The 18,698-nt window shown below is 42.2% G+C and overlaps 2 protein-coding genes across 4 annotated transcripts in view; one reads left to right on the top strand and one right to left on the bottom strand.

Annotated features, from left to right (window-relative positions):
• Nucleotides 1-10,958, bottom strand: part of OBFC1 (oligonucleotide/oligosaccharide-binding fold containing 1) — a 47,337-nt gene extending 36,379 nt beyond the window's left edge. The window contains exon 1 of the mRNA XM_015420098.1: nt 10,853-10,958. The gene's annotated coding sequence lies outside the window, so the exon portion shown is untranslated. The remainder of the gene's footprint in view (nt 1-10,852) is intronic.
• A 662-nt stretch (nt 10,959-11,620) lies between these two features.
• SLK (STE20 like kinase) overlaps nt 11,621-18,698 on the top strand; it is a 75,858-nt gene continuing 68,780 nt past the window's right edge. For 2 of the 3 annotated variants that reach the window (XM_015420131.1, XM_015420132.1), the window contains exon 1: nt 11,621-12,319. In XM_015420131.1, coding sequence (XP_015275617.1) covers nt 12,170-12,319 — 150 coding nt within the window. In that variant the 5' untranslated portion in view covers nt 11,621-12,169. The remainder of the gene's footprint in view (nt 12,320-18,698) is intronic. The other variant, XM_015420133.1, reaches the window with a different exon arrangement.

Below are 18,698 nucleotides of genomic sequence, written 5' to 3' on the forward strand. Positions count from 1 at the left end.
GCCCCTCTTTATGACCAAGAATTCCTAAATGGGTGGTGTAGCCCACCCCCATCAAGAACCCTGTCAAAAACCAAGTCTCAGGAAACTTCAGAGTGAATGTTTTTGTTACCAATACAAAAGCAATACCTACAGAAGCAACAGTTACATACAGGGATTTCTGCTCTCATTTCAGAGCTATTGCCCTTCAAATCAATGTAGTCACTGGGCACCCAAGTTGTTTACGCCAATTTTGACAGTTTAGTTTTGAATGTAATTTATTTCTTGAGAGCAACATCTTATCATGTGTTGCTTCCACAATCATGTCTAAAAAGTGCATTGCATATTCCAATTCCTCACACCCAGAGCCCAATGGAACTAAATCATACATAATAAGAATTCAGTCAGCCACGTGGATTATTAAAAATGACTTGAGTTCCTCTCTTCCTAAAGGAGGAAACTGATTTCAAAGTTTCTTCCTCATTTCATATTCTAGTGGGTTTCCTATGCATGTAACATGCTACAGAAGAGCTCCACTATTCTGCGCATGGAGAGTGAAAGATCAAGGGAATAACTAGGACATCTGAAACAACAAAGCATTATATTACACACATAAAACAGAGAGCAACCAGACTTCTTTTGATTATTTATAGATTTCTAACTCGTCAGTTCCTGGACTGCAGACTGGAGCAGCAGCAGACTGGAGAACTTTAGAGATTAAGAAATTAAGCATATTAAAACAGGCTTCCTCGGTCGTCACGAGAACACAGTTCTTGTTTATGTGCATTTTCTTTTTATTGAATCTGACCAGGGCCAGTTGCTCCATGCTGGCACTGCTGAGAAAAGGAAAACAAAAAGTGCTCTAGTTCATATCTGATGTGTGTGGAGAAGGGAGATCATAAACTTAAGCCAGACATAAATAACCAGGGCAGGGTAACTGGTGGTGTTAACCGAAGAAGAAATTCAAGACTGGAAAGCAAAGAAATCAGACAGGTCACAGCATGCTTTGTATCTCACTCTCCACTAATTAACAGCAGCTATCTTCCTTCCTGATGGCATTTTCTTCTAGTAGCAATTAGAAATGCAGCGTCACTTGTAACACTGCCTTTTCTCTAAGAGCTTCCATAATTAGTTTAACCTCCATCATGCTCTGCATTTCTTGTACATTTTTCCTGTGACCAACTGGAACAGTCCGCATAGCTTCTCCAACAGGAGAAAAAAATTGCCCTTGTTTCCTTTGAACAAATGAAACCAAAGTCTATTTCGACCTAGTCTTAACTGGGAATGTCAATTACGGGTCGGGGGTGGGGGGAGAGGCAGGGGAAAATTTCAGACAGTGAAATTCAGAGAAGTGCTGGCACAAACGACAAAGAACTGACAGCAGATGATGAAAGAATTTGGCACTGTGGAAAGAAAAGGTCAGTTCCCCAAATCTACATACGCATGGGCATATGCATAAATCAGTGGCCTAAACACTTTCCTACTCCGTCTGATAATAGGAAAAGTTGTTCTGTCTGCAACCCAGACAGGCTTATCTTCCTGATCTGCTCCTAACAGATCTCTAGGCAGCTCTGAATTAAAAGGTTGGGTATAAAACAAAAGAAAGATTTTCCCCAGTTTAAGCTGGTGTTTCCCTTCATATACAATTTATCTATGGTGAGACAAGTCAGCTGCAAAGGAAAATGGAAACTGAACAGAGCAAGGAGACAACGGCTTAAATCTTGCTGAAAATCTCTGCTGACAGAAGGATTTCCATCTATGGAGCACAGCTTCTCTACCTCAGGGTCTTGAACCACTGCCTGACTGTTTTGGGTAGATTACTAAAACACATAAATAGAAATTGAATCCTGGAAGTAATGCTAGTTGGGAAGGCTGAGGTCTTGATGGAGTTCAGCTGATCTTTGCTGACTTGGTTAGGAGTCAACAGGTTATTCTGGAGCCAGCATTACTGCTGGAGGAGCAAGTTTTAATACAGCTGCAACAAATGCTTTCTTCTGACTTCATCCAGCCTGGAGGATGATCCTCTACTGTGACTCAGCTGATCTAGCCTCCTGGATCCATGGCATGGTAACATGGAGATTAGACTACTGTAATGCATCCTACAAGGGTCTCCAGTTGGCTCAGAAAGTCACAGCTTCACTATTATCAAGAGCAAGAGAGAGCATGCACATTACGCCCATTCAGCAGTCACTCAATTGGATGGCCATCAGCTACTAGGTTCAGCTCAAAGTACTGACCTTGAGGTACTGATATGTGAAACCCCACATGGCCTTCGAACCTCATATCTGCAGGACTGCCTCTCCTCCTCCTCCTATTCTCCACCAAGACTGTTCTGCTCATCTGTTCAGGGCCTTCAGCAGGTGCCACCCTACAAACAGGCAAAATCAACAACTGCCTGTACACAAGTTTTCTCAGCTAGGGCCCACACCTCCTGGAATAGCCTGCCTGAGAAGATCAAGAGGGCTTCCACACTCCTGTCATTCCACAAAATATGTAAAACAGAGTTGTTCCAGAGAGCTCTTCTATAAAGTCAATGGGGCTGTACTATAACAAAATAGTTTAGGAAGGTGCCCATAAAAGGAAAGGGACTGTTGATTATACTACAGTGCACAGGGTGTATTATCAATTTGCTGCAGATATTACCCTGTTTTTGTTCCATTGTTTCCTACTGATCTAATATCACTTTCTTCTTCATATCCACACTCTGCATCATGCCAATATGTTAGGCTCACTCAGACTTTGGTAATCCTAGTCCTAGTACACTGCTCACTAGATGTGTCCCTATAGTGACTGTATTGACCTCCACTGTGCTTATTAGATGGCTCTTCATATGGATTGTTATCAACTTACATAGTACAATCTTATTTGAATCTCAGTAAGAGACTATAAATACAGCAAATAACAATGCAGCAGTCCAAAATGCCTCCCAATCCTGCTCCAGGGAGACAGAGAATGTGCATCTTCTGCTGCTACCTCTTTTCCACCCTAGTATCTACAGAAAACTCCCTTATACCAAATCAGATCATTGGCTAACTTTTTAGACACAGCGAATCATTTGAAATCAAGATCATCCAGCCCAGTACTGTCAACTGTGACTGGCATCAGTATTTCAAGGTCTCAGGCCAAGAACAGCACCCATTCACTGAGCTTTTCAAACTGGAGAGGCCTGGAGTTAAACCTGGGATGCTGGTTCAGTCCAGTTTCTCATGCCCTTGACTCAGTTAAAGAAAAAATTGAATTAGCAATAGTGAATGGGCAAATAATGATGTATAAAGTGGCAAAAATTATTTTTTATAGTTTATCCTAGCCCCAAGAACATAAGACAAAATTATGGGGTTCAGAAGAACACTTTCAAGATTTGTAAGGTAAAAAGTGGCCTTTATAGAATTAATATTTGGAAAATTTTGTGCCTTCATTTCATAATACAGCCCTAATCCTTGTTATGTGCGGCAGTAAACATTTTAAACCTGTGAACAAAGCCAATCAGCTTGTACTGCCACAAAAGGCAAAAACTCCTAATTAATACGTGTGTGCGCGCATTAAGACAGTCACGGTGGAGCATTGACTGAGAGAGACTATCCCAACATCATCTACTGTGTTTCATGAGTCATAAATTGTTACTCTAACCACTATAGGATACTGGCATAAAAAACAGCAAGGGGCATGAAAAGCCTGTTACCTGAGAAAAGACTTAACATGAGGTCTCTTCGGCACAGAAGGTGACAGTTATATTACTGTGTATATTCCAGGTTTAAAAATAAACATCTTGCAGGAAAGTAACCCCATGTACTCTCAGAACTACTGTCACAGCTAAGAAGGGCAAAATGTGGGGTGGGGTGGGTGGGAAGCTGAGATATTCAGGTTGCTGAATTCTACAACTCATATTTGAATATGGCGTTGTTGTACATAGCAACAGGGCTACATTATTGTTCTGCATTAAGATTTTGGAACTGAGGACATCTCTCTGTGATTTGCACACCATGACTCATTTTCTTTTCAAGTTCCACCAGACAAATACCTCAGCCTCTCAAAACCTGAAGAGCAACAAATGTTTTAAGACTTTTACAACTTTGTTGTTATAAAACAGAGGGAGGGGAGCCATATTTATTTCGTTCTGTAACTATAAGGCAGGGCTGTCTCAAGTCATTTTGTTGCCTCAAGTGGGTAGTATGGGAGGAGAGCCGCAAGGTAACAGGTATGGTTCCCTCCACCTCTGACTTATGTTGATTTGCAGTTATGAGGTGGCAGCTGAGGTAGAAAAGCACCTCCTCCTATACCATATTTTCTGGGTTCCAAGGGTCTGGAAAGTGGTTCTATAGCCAGTTACACAGTTGCCAACTCTGGATTGGGAAATACCTGTAGAATTGAGGGATAGAGCCTGGGGAGGGCAGGGTTTGGGGTGGGGAGGGACCTCAGCAGGGTATAATGCCATACAGTCTACTGTCCAAAGCAGCCATTGTCTCCAGGAGAACTGATCTTGGTCATCTGGAGATCAGTTGTAATAGCTTGGAAATTTTCAGTAGGGAAAATGATGTGCTATGGCTGGGGAACACAGTGATTTCTGGGAGATCTCCAGGCCCCATAGGGAGGTTGGCAACTCCAGTGACCATTTAAAGGGAAATTGGGATATGTATTTTACTTCAGGACACATTCAATGACTCCCAACAGCAACAACAAACTGTTTAGAATGTTGGAGGTGAGGGCCAATCAGGCCGCATATGCAAATAACCTTGAAAGGCTGGCCCAATCAGGTAGAAGATGAGTCATCGGGAACATGGGTAGCCTTTTATATATATATATCTAGACTAGAAATAAGGCCTGTTGTGGAGATAAATACAACGGGAGCTAGAAAGAGGCTCTGGGAGAGTGCTCTGGCTTTGGGCAAACAGTGTCAGTTTGCTGTGGTGACCTCAGCAGGGTATAATGACAGAGTCCACTGTTTTCTTCAGAGGGACTGATCTGTGCTACCTGAAGAGCAGTTGTAATTTTGAGTGATCTCTAGCCCTCACCTGGAGAGTGGCAACAATTGTTACCCCGGCTCCACCCCTCAAATCTCCAGGAATTTCCATATCTAAAGCTGGCAATGCACCAAACAATTCCTAAGGATTTTCCAAAACACTACTCTGTCGATACATTGTAACACTTTGAATTAGCGCCAGAGCTTTAAGTGCTCTCCAGCTGTCACCTGGAGACTGGCAACAGCTTGTTTGGAGGGTGGGGAGTATGGCATTGTATCTGTCTGAGGTCCCCCTCTTCCTCCTCCTCTTCAGACCCCACCCACAGCAGGCTTCAGCCCTAAAATATCCTGGAAGTTTCCAACCTGGAGTTGGCAACCCTATGTCCTTTCCAGGCAACCATCAGCCTACCTCTATCTGCCTGTCCTTTATCTGCCTTTCTTCAAGTTTACTCCCCCCCCCAGCCTCTGCCTAGGGAAAGGGCAGTCTTTCCCTGCAGTGGGAACCAAAGCAGCTGACATCATTCTCCTCTCCCCCGTATGATCCACACAACTACCCTATGAGGTATGTTAAGGTTGAAAGTGTGTGAATGGTCCATAATCCCCCAGGCAGCTTTTAAAACATGAACCTGGGACCTGCACACCACCAGAATACAGCAGGTTCCATATGAAACTGACATTCCAACTGCCTTGCGGGGGGGGGGAGTTTGAGGTGTGGAATGGAGTGAAGTCCAATCAGCTTCCATATGCAAAAGACCTTGAAACGCTGGGCGGGACGGCACAAAGCAGCCAGTCAACCCAGCCAGCGTCTTCTGACTGACAGTTCAAGCGTCTATATACTAAAGGTGTGCATTTTAGAACGTTGGCACCCACTACTCTTTTATAATATAAGGGAGAGATTATGTTGTAAGGTGCTTTGAGTTCCTTTGGGAGAAAAGGAGAATAAAATGTTTTAAGTAAATTAAGTCTGTAAAATACAAAATAGGTAAGGACATCAAGAACTGATATGCATCTCCACTATGTGAAGAACAAAGAGTTGAGACTTCAACAACAGGTAACTATTTATTCCCCAACCAGACACGCAAGCATGGCTTACTGGTGCCTCCTTCCTTATCAATAACCCTCTCTCCAATGAGAATCCTTTGCTCACTGAACCAATAACAATAACAGTACAACACCTTTATTGGCATATAAGATAATAAATAAGTTACTTCATCAGGTATCATTACACCGGTCTTCTTAAAACACGTCAATATTAAAAAAAAAACCCTCCTTATTGCCAAGATCTTCGTCAAGAATTCAGCAGTAACTTCAGGTGACTCATCAGCTAAAAGGTACCTAAAAGTTAAACCTAGACAGTATGGGCTTAATCCAAAGTAATTGAAGATGTGAGTGGAGGGGACAGCATAATAAGATGTGATCTAAGGTATCAGGTTCTCCAAATGAGCAATTACAAATTCTATCACATTTTGGGATATCTCTGTATCTACCTGAAACCCAAGATGAGGGGAAAACATTGGCTAGCATAAAGGCTCTGCGTTGCAGCGGGATCACCAAGTTAGAGAAGTATTTTGCCATACTATTTGGTACATATCTGAGGCCAAGAGAAAGGGAGGAGCAAGTACCCACGGCACCAGCCTGGATTATTTGGACTTCCAATGTCCCAGATTCTTCTACAAATTGTCCGGTATATGAAATTCTCATCTTGATTTTCCAAGATGTCCAGGTCAATGCCAATTGAACATATTTTTGAGGTTATAGCCTGTGACCACTTTGATACATATGGATCCATAGTTAAGAGTGCAATAAGACTATTCTGAGGGGCACTAAAATGGATACGAAGCCAGTATTTAATGGTGGTGATCCATGCCCTCGAGTCTAAGAGATGGAGACCCAACTCAGCACAGAGAGAATAGTAGGTAACAGAGTTAGGCCATCCAAGAATACGCCGTAAAAAGATTGCATGGATTCGATCAATCTCTTTGTTAAAACTCTGAATCCATACAGGGATTTTATATAATAAGCGAGACCAGGGGTCGTTTTGTAGAAAAAGAGGTGCAGGAGCTCATTAGCACAACTTATTTGCATATGCCACACCCCCTGACATCACCTGAAGTGTGTCAGAAGGCAACACCCACCGCTCAGGCTCCACTGGACTGTTTTGGATTGCTAGCTATTGGGGGGGGGGGCGTGCAGATTGGTCCTTGCAGGGGAGGGAGAGCTTGTATCTGAATAAAACTTGGTCTTAAAGGTGCCACTGGACTGTTTTGGACTGGGGAGCTGGGGGGGGGGGCTCTGCAACTTACCTGGCTGCTTCTTGCTCTGACTGAGGGCTGCTGGGAGCAGGGGTGGGGCTTGTTGCATGTGCCCGTCCCCTGGGCTCTTTACTACCGGAGCTCCGCTCCTGTGCGCTCCTGCAGGAACAAACAGGGCAGGGCAGCTGGGACAAACTGATTTCCTTGTCGGTAATAAAAATGGGTAACAGCCAAAATCCTATTTTTAGCCAATTGGAGCAACTGGTCCCGATGGAAAGACCACTTTACATTATAGTGAAACCAAACACCCGAGTACCTAAAGGCTCACTGAACCCTTAAATAGAACATGAAAAGGAAAACTGTAGTAACAACAGTGAAGATGAATTAATCTGTAGTAGTGGGACCCAATACTTTGCCCTGCTCAAGATGGAAGAGCAGGCCCAAGGATAATATATGAATGATGTGACAAAACACCCAAAATAGCATAGCATGCTTTGTTATTGTTGTTTTGCCATCAGCACAACTGACTTATGGTGACTCTGCAGGGTATTCAAGGGAAGAGACATTCAGAGGTGGTTTGCCATTGTCTGCCTCTGAGTAGCAAACCTGGTATTCCTTGGTGGTGTCCGATCCAAATAGTGACCAGGGCTGACCCTGTTTAAGCTTCCAAGAGCTGACAATATCAGGCTATATAGGTCAGGACATAGCATGTCAGAGGGCTCAAAAGGTATTGGAGTGAACTGGCAACAACAGAACCATATTCAATTCACATCTTTAAATAATCTGTTCAAGAAGCAAAGGTTAAAGGAGCCAGGAACATTTAGTCTTGCTATTACACTGTTCTGGAAGGTAGGATATGGTCGTTCAAACATTTAGAGACTATCAAAAACATAAGAACTAACTGCTGATTACCTCTGATTATAGTGTTGGTAAAATAGCATAACTTTGGCTATAGATCAAGATGGGTAGCCGTGTTAATCTGTCCGTAGCAGTAGAAAACAGCAATAGTCCAGTAGCACCTGAAAGACTAACAAAATTTGTGGCAAGGTATGAGCTTTCATGAGTCACTGCTCACTTCTTCAGATACAGCTAGAATGTGAGTCCATCTGTCCTATATACTGGAAAGTGGAGTGATTTTAGATGCTGAATGACATCTCTCACAAAAGAATTTCAAAGGGAGATTACATAGAGACTGCTGAATTGCAACTGATAATGAAGCGCAAGACAATGCATCCACCTGGATTTAATCAAGACCTAGGTTTCCTGTCTCATTACCAATGCTGATTCCCCCATGTCCCTCTGCATATCACACCTAATCCACTTTCCAATATATAGGACAGCTGGACTCACATTCTAGCTGTGTCTGAAGAAGTGAGCAGTGACTCATGAAAACTCGTACCCTGCCACAAAATTTTCTTAGTCTTTAAGGTGCTATTATGTGCCATCTCCTGTTGCAAATTGTTTTAAGTGCATCATTTGACTGTAAGTTACATTCTAAAATGTTTAAATTGATTTATGATTGCATTATAAATCTGTTGTTACCCTGAGCCCTGCAGTGAGGGTGAGTCAAAAATAGAAATAAAAAAATATTGGCTATACGTTACGTTATCAATAACATGTTGAAGCAAGAGAAGTTATGTATACACATGTACATGTCCTTGGTTTAATTTGAACAACCAGAATAAAGGGCGTAACAATAATCTTTCTAACTGCTCTTCTTACATCGGAAGGACTCACTGCTTAATAAAACAAGCACTGAAGGAAAGAGCCACCACGGATAACCAGTGAATATCTTGCATCGTACTTCTAATCCAATGTTTAAGTGTTTAAGCCTGTATGGGTCTTTTATTTCTGATATCTCTCTTCTTCATCACAAATAGGCAGTTACTTTCTAATAAGGGCAGAAGATCTCAGACAAGTTATGATTGATTAGAGAATAAAAGTAGTAATCCAATGATGAAAACTAAAGACCTACACATAAAGCTGAATAAAGAATAGAGCCTACTCACCTAACAGACACACATACTTCTCTTCAGTTTGAAAAGTAAGCACATGCTTACCAGTATGTCTCTGTTCACAAGTTACAGTGAACACATGTACAATCCATGGACAGTGTACACTTGATTTTTCTTTATACACACACAGAATAATTCTTATGATACATTCAACGTGAGTATAGATGAATGTGTGGTTTAAACCCCACATTTATCCAGGTACTGGTCAACAGTTTCATTTGTAAAGTGAACAAATGCTGGCTCTTTCTTACAAACAGGCAGAATATATGTTTGTGTGAATAGAGCTAAAAGGAAGTACAATTAAGAGGGAAAGTGAACTCAGTAAGCATTTTAAAGAATGAAATCAAAGAGAGAGGTTTCAAATTCATGAAAATAAAATAAAAAGGGATGTCTAACCCATTTTTGATAAGAGTATCTGAAAGGTTTTCCATAGGAAAGATATTTTACACCAGAAATAACTAGAACAGACTTCAAAATATCTCAACATGTCAGTGCTTTAAGCATCTCACTTAGTAACAGTATGTATCTACCATCCCTCAAACCCAGCAGCTAAACTCCTTATTTCCTTATCTCACAGCTGTGTGCTCTGACACCACAGCTCAGACAAGGAAGCCAATAGCACAAGCCCCCCCCCCCCCAAACCCTACAGCAGCCAGAAGTGTGTGCCACTGACTTCAACAGCATGGACACCATGGTAACTGTGCACAGAGCTGGAGCTTCTCTAACACATTTTCTTGAGAGTACGGCCCATGGAACAAGCTAGCAGCACATACTTCCGCGTACGTAGGGTGAGGCTGCACATACAAAGGGCCAGATGGAAAATTTTCAACAGAAACAGTAACAAGGTATGTTAATAGCATGTTATAAATATGTCGAGACAGCTTCATTTTTTTAAACTGAAAACTATATTAGTGTTGTCTACTGTAAAAAAATTAAGGATGCCACTCTATATCTAGGCATAGGTGACCTCTAGGATCCTATCTAACGGTGTCAAGAAACTAGTCTCCTTAAAGAGTTTTGCTGCATAAGAGTTAGCGTTCCTGACTATAGAAGTCATCACTCCCCCCTGCCGGCTTGTTATCAGAATTATTACTTAGGCTGGCAGAAGTGATTAACTTGCAGCACCTGAGAATTGTCATCTGAAGTGGTTGATGGCTTGCAATTTAGAGATCTATCCTGGCCAAATGGCTTTTCTTTCTGCACTGAGAACTTCAGCCCCGCCAGAAACAAATTTGCCCCACAAGCCACAAAATCCTGCCTACGGGCCTGCACCACTTTATTTAGTTCTAAACAGCATCTCCTCTCTATTTTCATACCGCAGTTTTACAGAGAAAGAGCTCCCAATATCCCCCACCACAAAACAGAGAGAGCAACAGCTCTCTTACCGCTCCCCCTGCGCAAAGATGAAACCCACGCTTTCCGCCAAGCCTCTCAAGAGCAGCCACCTCATTCCAGGCACCGCCAACTTGCCCGCCGGAGCGTTCGGGACAATCCGATTGGCAGTTTTTCCTTAGACCCGCCCTCTGACATCAGACGCAAGAGGAAAGAAACAGAAGGAAATACACTCATAACCGCAACTGCGGTTTCGAGCTCTTCCTTACCACCACCACCCTTTTAAAACAACAACAACTTAGCTTTGCAGAGTATCATACCCGTCTCAACTCTATTCTGAGAGGGAGGAATAGTTGCCAAGCCTAGCCTGGGAAAAGAGTGTCAAAGGCGACACTCGGGAGCTAATGCGCAGGCGTAGAGGGAGGGAGGAGTGAGAAGCGTGGCTGTAGGAACTGGGAGCGGCTCGTTTTGGGTCCAATCGAGAGCGGTTGAGAGGGGTGCGCGCGCACGCGCCTGCGATAGCGGTTGGGAAAGACGCGAGGTGCGTTCTGAGGAACTTGGGTGGGGGGAGGAGAGGAAGTCGGCAGAAGGAGGCTTAGCGCTCTGCCCCGCCCCCCGACCGGGAGGAGACCGAGGAAGTGGGAAACGGAGGGAACCGGGCATTAGCGTCGGCTCATTCAACGTCCACAGGTAGCCAGTTCTTTCGCTCGCCTCTTTTCCGCACCCGGTTGGGGGTGGCGGAGGCACCCCTGTTCTAATTATTGGGGTTCTTTAGACCTTGTATGGGGGCTGCCTCCCTGTTCCGTGTGGGAGCGGGGAGTTTCTCTTGTCGCTCCCCGAGGTAGGGTGATTCTATTTTACTTCAGTAAGTCTGAAAAAGCCGCTTCCTAGTCGCTTAGGGCAATGCCCACGTTTCTTTACTCTCCCAGGGTGATGGGCATTTACGAACTAAATTTGTTCTGTTTTCCTCTCCCCCCCCCCCCTTCCCCCCGCGCAGACCCGTTCCCAGTACGCTCAGGCGAGTGTTCTCTCCCTCCCCCCCCCCCGCGTATGTGAAGGAGGATGCAAGTTCTCCACATCGTTGCAACCCTTTCTCACAACTTCGGATTACTGGATCCCTTTTCCCGAAGAAGAGGCTTGTCCCTGGGAGTGATGCCTATAATCTACAGTTCAAAATAAGTACTGTTGAGACAGGATTCGAGTGTAGTCATTTGCCTTTCCATTGTTTGGCACAACCACCCTCTGCTGGGTGTTGGATTTTGTTAAAATAACAGCAAGCCGTAGTTGCTGATGGGAGTTGTACTTTCTCTGAGCCTTGCTTGTGATACTATAAGCAGAAACTAAAGTCATGTAATACTTAAGATACGAAGGCTGGAGTGAGATGCATGCAAGAATCAACTCATTGCTTTTATGTGCTCCACCTGATGTTCAATTATTCTTCTCTAAATCAAGAAACCTGCGGTGAGAACCTGTGCTGTTTTCTGCTATTTTGCCGGCATGTTATGTTACAGAGCAGTTGCAGTTAAGTGCCTTGCCTTTGGATCATAACGTGACAAAAGCAAAACTGTCTGCAGCAAGCTGCTGTGTATTTATTCTGTGTTTGTGGAAATTCTTAAACTACATTAAGAAAGACAAAAATGTCGTTCTTTAACTTCCGTAAGATCTTTAAGTTGGGAGGTGAAAAGAAAAAGAAGCAGTATGAGCATGTCAAGAGAGATCTGAATCCAGAGGATTATTGGGAAATTATAGGAGAACTGGGTGATGGAGCATTTGGCAAAGTATTCAAGGTAAGAAATTTTTTGCTCTATGTTATCCTGAAATACTTGTCTTTAAACCTTATTCACTAGAGTTTGTCACTTGTTTATAAACATTTCATAGTTCAGAGAAAGTTTTGATGATATATTGATTTAATTCTACAATGTGATGTCAAGATGAAGGTTTTTTATTGTTCTCAGTCATAACTGCTTTTGTCATAAATGGACATAGGTCGTAGTCCTTAATCAGTGCCCTACAATAATAGAAACAAATATGGCTGGTAGGTCACAGGCCCACCCTTTTCTCCTTGACTGTTGCAAAGCTGTTCTATTGCTATGTAGCTTCTTTTCTGGAGTTTTATTTGTTTCTTCTGTATGCTAGAAGAAAGGGGAACTTTATGTTTGAGGGTATTATGTACTACTCTGTACAAATGCACATATTAAAGGTTTTAACTGTTTTGTTATGAAAATGTTAGCTTACTGTGTTAAACAGTGTACACTGCTGGTGCTTGAAGTGAAAAGTTCAGGAGTTTTTCTCTAGGTTGACTCCTCTAAGGGGTTCACAGAACCTTTTGTATGATGTCTATTGATCTGTATGTCTCCAACCTCCCCCCCCCCCAGCTGAACTACTGTCAAACAAGAGATGCTAAGGGAAGAAGGCTGTGCCTTGAAACATTATCAGTTGCCTTTTGATTTTCACGTTGTTATGTTGTTGAGTGAGGAATGTGTTTGGTTCTTATAAAGGAAAGCAGTGTTTTAAAATATGAACTCGTCAGGGACAGAAATTAATCTAATGGCCAGGTTGCTAGAAGAGATACAAGTATTGGGGGGGGGGATCAAGTGTTGTTTTAGATGACAATGTTTTAAATAGTCATTCTCATATTATATGGCTCAGGTCTGGTGAATTGCCTTTATAAGTTTTTTTAGTTGTTTAAAGGAAAGTTGAATATGATACTGTCCTTTTTGATTGAACACTTATATAGCTTTTCTGGTTACTTCTGTTTTAGTAGTTGCAGATAACCAAAGATGATAGTTTACATTATAAAAAGTTTATGTATTTTTTGGCCCCCCCAGAGGGGATTTTTTAATTGCATTTTTATAAAGACTACAAACTACAACAGAAATAGGAAAGGGGACTACATTAAGGGATAAAGAAAAGATACCCACTACTATCTAAAAACCCAAGGGAGGAGATCATCTAGTTAGCTTGGCACACATTATTTCTCAATCACGCTAATCTCATTATGAACTGATTCAACTATAGTATTATCTTTTTCATATCTTAACTATCACTGTTAACCCAAAAGACCCCTAAGCATCTAGTATAAAAAAACCAAAATGTTTTTCAAAGGCACAATTTAGAGTCCTTCAGCCTTCATTTCCCCTTGCCCAGTCTCTTCTGCAGTTTATAAGGACTTTTAGGGGCGGCTGCTCCTTTCTCTGATAGAGAGTCCTCTCCGGAAGACCCCGAGTCCAGCTCGCCCCTGGACTTACTGTCCATCCCTTCTTTTTCTTCCTCCTCTGGCTCTCCCATCTGGACTCTCAAAAATTGCCGTGGTTTCTGAACAGAGTCAATCTTTTCCTTTTTATCCTTGATTTTGAAGATCACTCCTTCTGGTGTTAGCCATCTGTATCCAATTGAGTTTGTCTGGAGAAAAAGAATTAAATCTTTGTACTTCTTTCTCTTTTGTCTTATTTCAAATGGAATGTCTTTTAGGATTCTGATAGCATTATCTCCAACTTTCAAAGGCGCTCCAGATGCCGCTTTCAAGATTGCATCCCTCACACATCTCTTCGAGAATCTTATCACTATTTCCCCAGGCAGATTGTTTTTCTTTATATATCCTGAATATGACCTGTAGGCCACATCCATATCGCTCAGCAAAGACTCTGCCTTCATCTCTGTCATTGGGGCCAATAATTCACTCATCTTCTCCTTCAGATTCTCTCCTTTAGTCTCTGGAAGGCCCTGAAAGCGAAGAATCAAATTAGCTTTTTGCATTTGTAGTTGTAACAGCTGATCTTCCGTGGAGATTTGCTTCTTTTCCAGCTTTTGTACTTTCTTCTTCATCTTTTGTGCAGTGGCGTCCACTTCTTTCACCTTCTCAACTGTTTGATTCATCATTTTAAGTGTCTCACTCAACTGTGTTTGCTGGGTGGTGATCCATTGATTCATTGTTGACAGCTGCTGCTTGAGATTATTCATCTGGTCCAGCAGAGGTCGCATGGATTCTGCCAATGTCTTTGCCAGCTTGCTGGTTGCTTCCGGTTTTGGGCTCTCAGTCCCTTTCACTTTTAAAAGTTTCTCTTTCTCTGTCCTTTTCCCTGCCATCTTTGTGGATTGTTTACTTTAACCGATATTTTAAAAGTCTCTGAATATGTGCTTGTACGCTCGAACTCGCCTTGGTAAGTCTTAATAGTTTTATTCACTTTTTCTTCCGCTCCCCCCTCCCCAACTCGCTTTTAAGTACGTGCATTTGGGAGGCGTCCCTCCCCCGCTCGCCTCACTTTCTGTTCCGTGGGGGGTTTGGGGAGCTTTCTTTTCCTTTTATTTAAACGCTTAGATTGAACTCACGTTCATAGTTGGTCCTCAGACCTCGTTTAAGCTCTGTTTCTTTCGCTTGACCTCCTGTGCTTGCCCCGGTCAGCGTCGCTTGGTTCCATTCGGTCTCATAGCACAAAGAACCTTTGGGACGGAGAGGCGCCTCAATTCCCCGGCAATGCGCCGGCGAAGAGGCAACCCCTCGAGAGTCCTATGGCCAGAGCCCCTTCAGCCGGATCTCTAGGTGGTGACAATCCTGCGCACCCCCTCCTTCAGCCAGAGCGCAGCTTCACCCCCGGTAGGTCCGGGAGGTGCGACTGCTCAGTGTGCCGCCATAAACCGGAAAAACCTAAATGTTTATGTATTTTTAAATGGGAAATATTTTTGGTATTATACTGGAAGTCAGTGGAGTGTCTGAATAATGTCCTTATGGCTGTTCTGTAAGAATTTAATATATTTTGATAGCCTTGATTCCAAAAGAGTTAGCAAAAGGCTCCTTCAGTGAAATCTTAAGTATTCCTCACAGTTGCTATTCATGTAACTTTTTCTTGCTGATTTACAGTGTATGCAGAAAAGAGCCTAATAGGGTTAATTCATAATTTATACCTCTTCCTGTGAAGAGCAGGTAGTTTCTTCATCACTGTGTTTGCATATATTAAATAAAATAGTTGCCAGTCTCCTGTAGTATAGGAGAGAGAGCATCTGATTCCTCTGACTGGTGAATGTTACACAATGAAATTGCCATATTATCAATATCTGGACCTTACATAGATCTTCTTTCAGAATTTTAAAAGAACCATTTTTATACATTGTCACTAGCTTTCAGAGTAGAACGATGTGTAGTTTTTATTGAGGATAATACCTTTTGCTTTAATTGGTTGCTGAGGTTTTCCCTTTCTAACTCTGTCAAAGTTTACCTAAATTTTGCAAAACCAGTTTGCTTCTTTTAAAATGAGACTTGTACATGCTTCACTTATACATAGTTATAAATGCCAATTTCTTGATCAAATTGTATCATCATTTTAAAGCTTCTAGAAAGTAATTTTACTTTGAGTACTTCAGAGTCTTATAAGGGTTATGCTTTCCTGTTTTTATAGGTAGCATTAAAATACTGAAGCTATGTCAACTGGCAGAGATTAGCTGTCTTTTAAATATTGAGCTTCAGGCATTTTGAATTCCTTTAGTGAGTTAAATTGCTAACCAACTTAAAAATCTTCTGATTTGGTTTCATCTGTATTTGGCATCCAGAAGTCTATGGGGCACAGTAGATTAAAATTTATGTTAGGCACTCTGTTATGCTAAGGTATAGAAATTTTATTAGTAGTATTTAAAAAAAACTTCATGGACTCATCAAACAGTGTGTGTATGCTGAACAAGATTTCTGTGCTCAGTTGGTGGGTCTTTGGTTTTGATTACTTAAATAAGAACCAGGCCTTAAAAACTGTTAAGTCTTGCTATCCCGCCTGTAGAGCCTACAGGGGCATCCTTATGGTTTCATGTTTATGTTAGGAAGGTATTATTTGGTTTTTATGCTGGTTAATGAGACTCACAATTGAGATCTAGTCAAAAGTTGAAAAAGGAAGTTGTAGTAGTATACTGGATGACAAATGCACAGTCACAGTAACTATAATTCTAAGCCAAGAATTTGTACAAATGCTAGAATTGTTTCTCATGGTATTAGACCAATATACTCATTCACTATATATAACAGAAAGGTAATAATTTAAATTCCTCAAACCAAGATGGAATAGTATGCAAGTTGATTCTTGCCTTGCTCTACATTAGTCACTTGTGAGCAAGGTACTTCATGAGTAATCCAGAGACTTCCTCACATGTGTGTGTACCTTGTGCTGACAAATACATTTTGTGTAAATGTAGAATGTATTAATGACCCTCCCATTCCTTTACAGAGCAGTCAACATATAAATAAAATAATGTAAATCATGAATACCTCAACTTAATTTCTCAGTTAACTTTGGGGGCCAAACTGCACATTGCACCAGCCACAGGTCCAACCTGTGATAGTTGATACCATTTGAAAATTTAGCTGTTTAAAAATTGCTGTAGTAGTGACAGGAAAAACAAACTGTGCACAAAATTACTAGAACGCAAAGGGAAAAGCTAATACTAATATATATATATATATAAATACAATCATGAAAGAACAACAACAAATGTATGTATAATGTAACAAGAATAAATGCAATTATTTCTTCAAAACGTGGTAAGTTTGCAGTATGTTCCAAAGAAGGATCAGGATATAAAACTTCATTTCCATTATCTTCAAGAAATTATAACTATAATATAAGGCAATATTATATAACAAATGTATTGAAGATGTACAAAATATTATACACTATTACAAAGGTATCGCCAAAATGGTTCCCTGTTGGAAGTAATTCATACACATTTGTAACTAACATCAGACTGTTTTGCATAATATAAGAGGAACTTACTATGGAAAGGAGAAAGGAAAAAGGACAGCCAAGAAAATGCCTCAGTGTTACAAGTGAAATACATGAATATACAGGACATAACAATGAAACTTACCCTTTCAGGTATTTCCAATAGTACAATGAAGAGTCGCAACAATGGTTAACAGAAACTATATAGAAGGGCCACCAGTCACAAATTTTTAAGACATCCACTCCATGATACTGCAGCGCTGCTATAGCCTCTAAGTAATAGACAATATCACTTGATATATAGAAGAGACTTTTAGGCGTCTCCCATAATTCTAAAGTCTGGTTGAGACCATGTGGGTGATAAGCCCTTAAATGGTAAATCTAAAAAGACTCACATTTATACAAGGCTTTTTGTATATTATGTTGTATGCGTTTGTAGATATATCTCAAGGACTAAAAAATTGAAATCTTCATGGATATGTCCCATGTCCACAAAGTGTTGCACTAGAGGAGATTCAAAGTTCTGGTGTCTGATGTGTGATTTATGCTCAACTAGCAGTAAAGCCCGTTGTGAAAGCAATACAACGGGATCTAGAAAGAGGCTCTGGGGCAGTGCTCTGGCTTTGGGCAAACAGTGTCGATTTGCTGTGGTGACGTTAGCAGGGTATAATGACAGAGTCCACTGTTTTCTCCAGAGGAACTGATCTCTGCTACCTGAAGAGCAGTTGTAATTGTGAGTAATCTGTAGCCCTCACCTGGAGATTGGCAACAATTGTTACCCAGGACAAAATGGCTGGTTTGGAGGGTGGAGTCTATGGCATTCTACCTGTCTGAGGTCCCACCCCTCTGCAAACCCCACCCTCTCCAGGCTCCACCCCTCAAATCCCCAGGAATTTGTCAGGATGTAGTTGGCAACCCCATCTCCTTCCCAGCTAGCCATCAACCTACCATTATCTGCCCCTTTGACTTCAGCTGACTTCTGCCCTCCCTTCTGCAGAACAGTTGTAATACTGAGTGCTCTCCAGCCCTCACCTGGAGATTGGCAACAATGGTTCCCTGTGGGACTGACTGGTTTGGAGGGTGGAGTCTATGGCAGTGTACCTGTCTGAGGTCCCACCCCTCCTCAAACCTCACCCTCTTCAGGCTCCATCCCTCAAGTCTCCAGGAATTTCCCATCTGGAGTTGGCAACCCTATCAGGATTGGCCCCAATGTGGTTTCTCCCAAAGGCCAAAGTAGGTGACAGGACCAAGCTTAGTTGCCTACCAACAGGCACTGAGGGGAATGTAGGGTTGCCAGCTCTAAGGAGGGAAATACCTGGAGGTTTTGGGGGTGGATTCTGTAGAGGGCCGGGCAACGGAGGCATCGGCCTTCCGTCGCCCGCCTTGCCCCCCCAATCTCGGCCCGGGCGACTGCGGCTCCTGCCAGCGGCCGCCCGACTCCAGACCCCCCCGCGGCCACTCCAGC

Source organism: Gekko japonicus, unplaced genomic scaffold (genome assembly GCF_001447785.1).
Source record: "Gekko japonicus isolate JY-2015 unplaced genomic scaffold, Gekko_japonicus_V1.1 scaffold29, whole genome shotgun sequence".
NCBI classification, from domain to species: Eukaryota; Metazoa; Chordata; class Lepidosauria; order Squamata; family Gekkonidae; genus Gekko; species Gekko japonicus.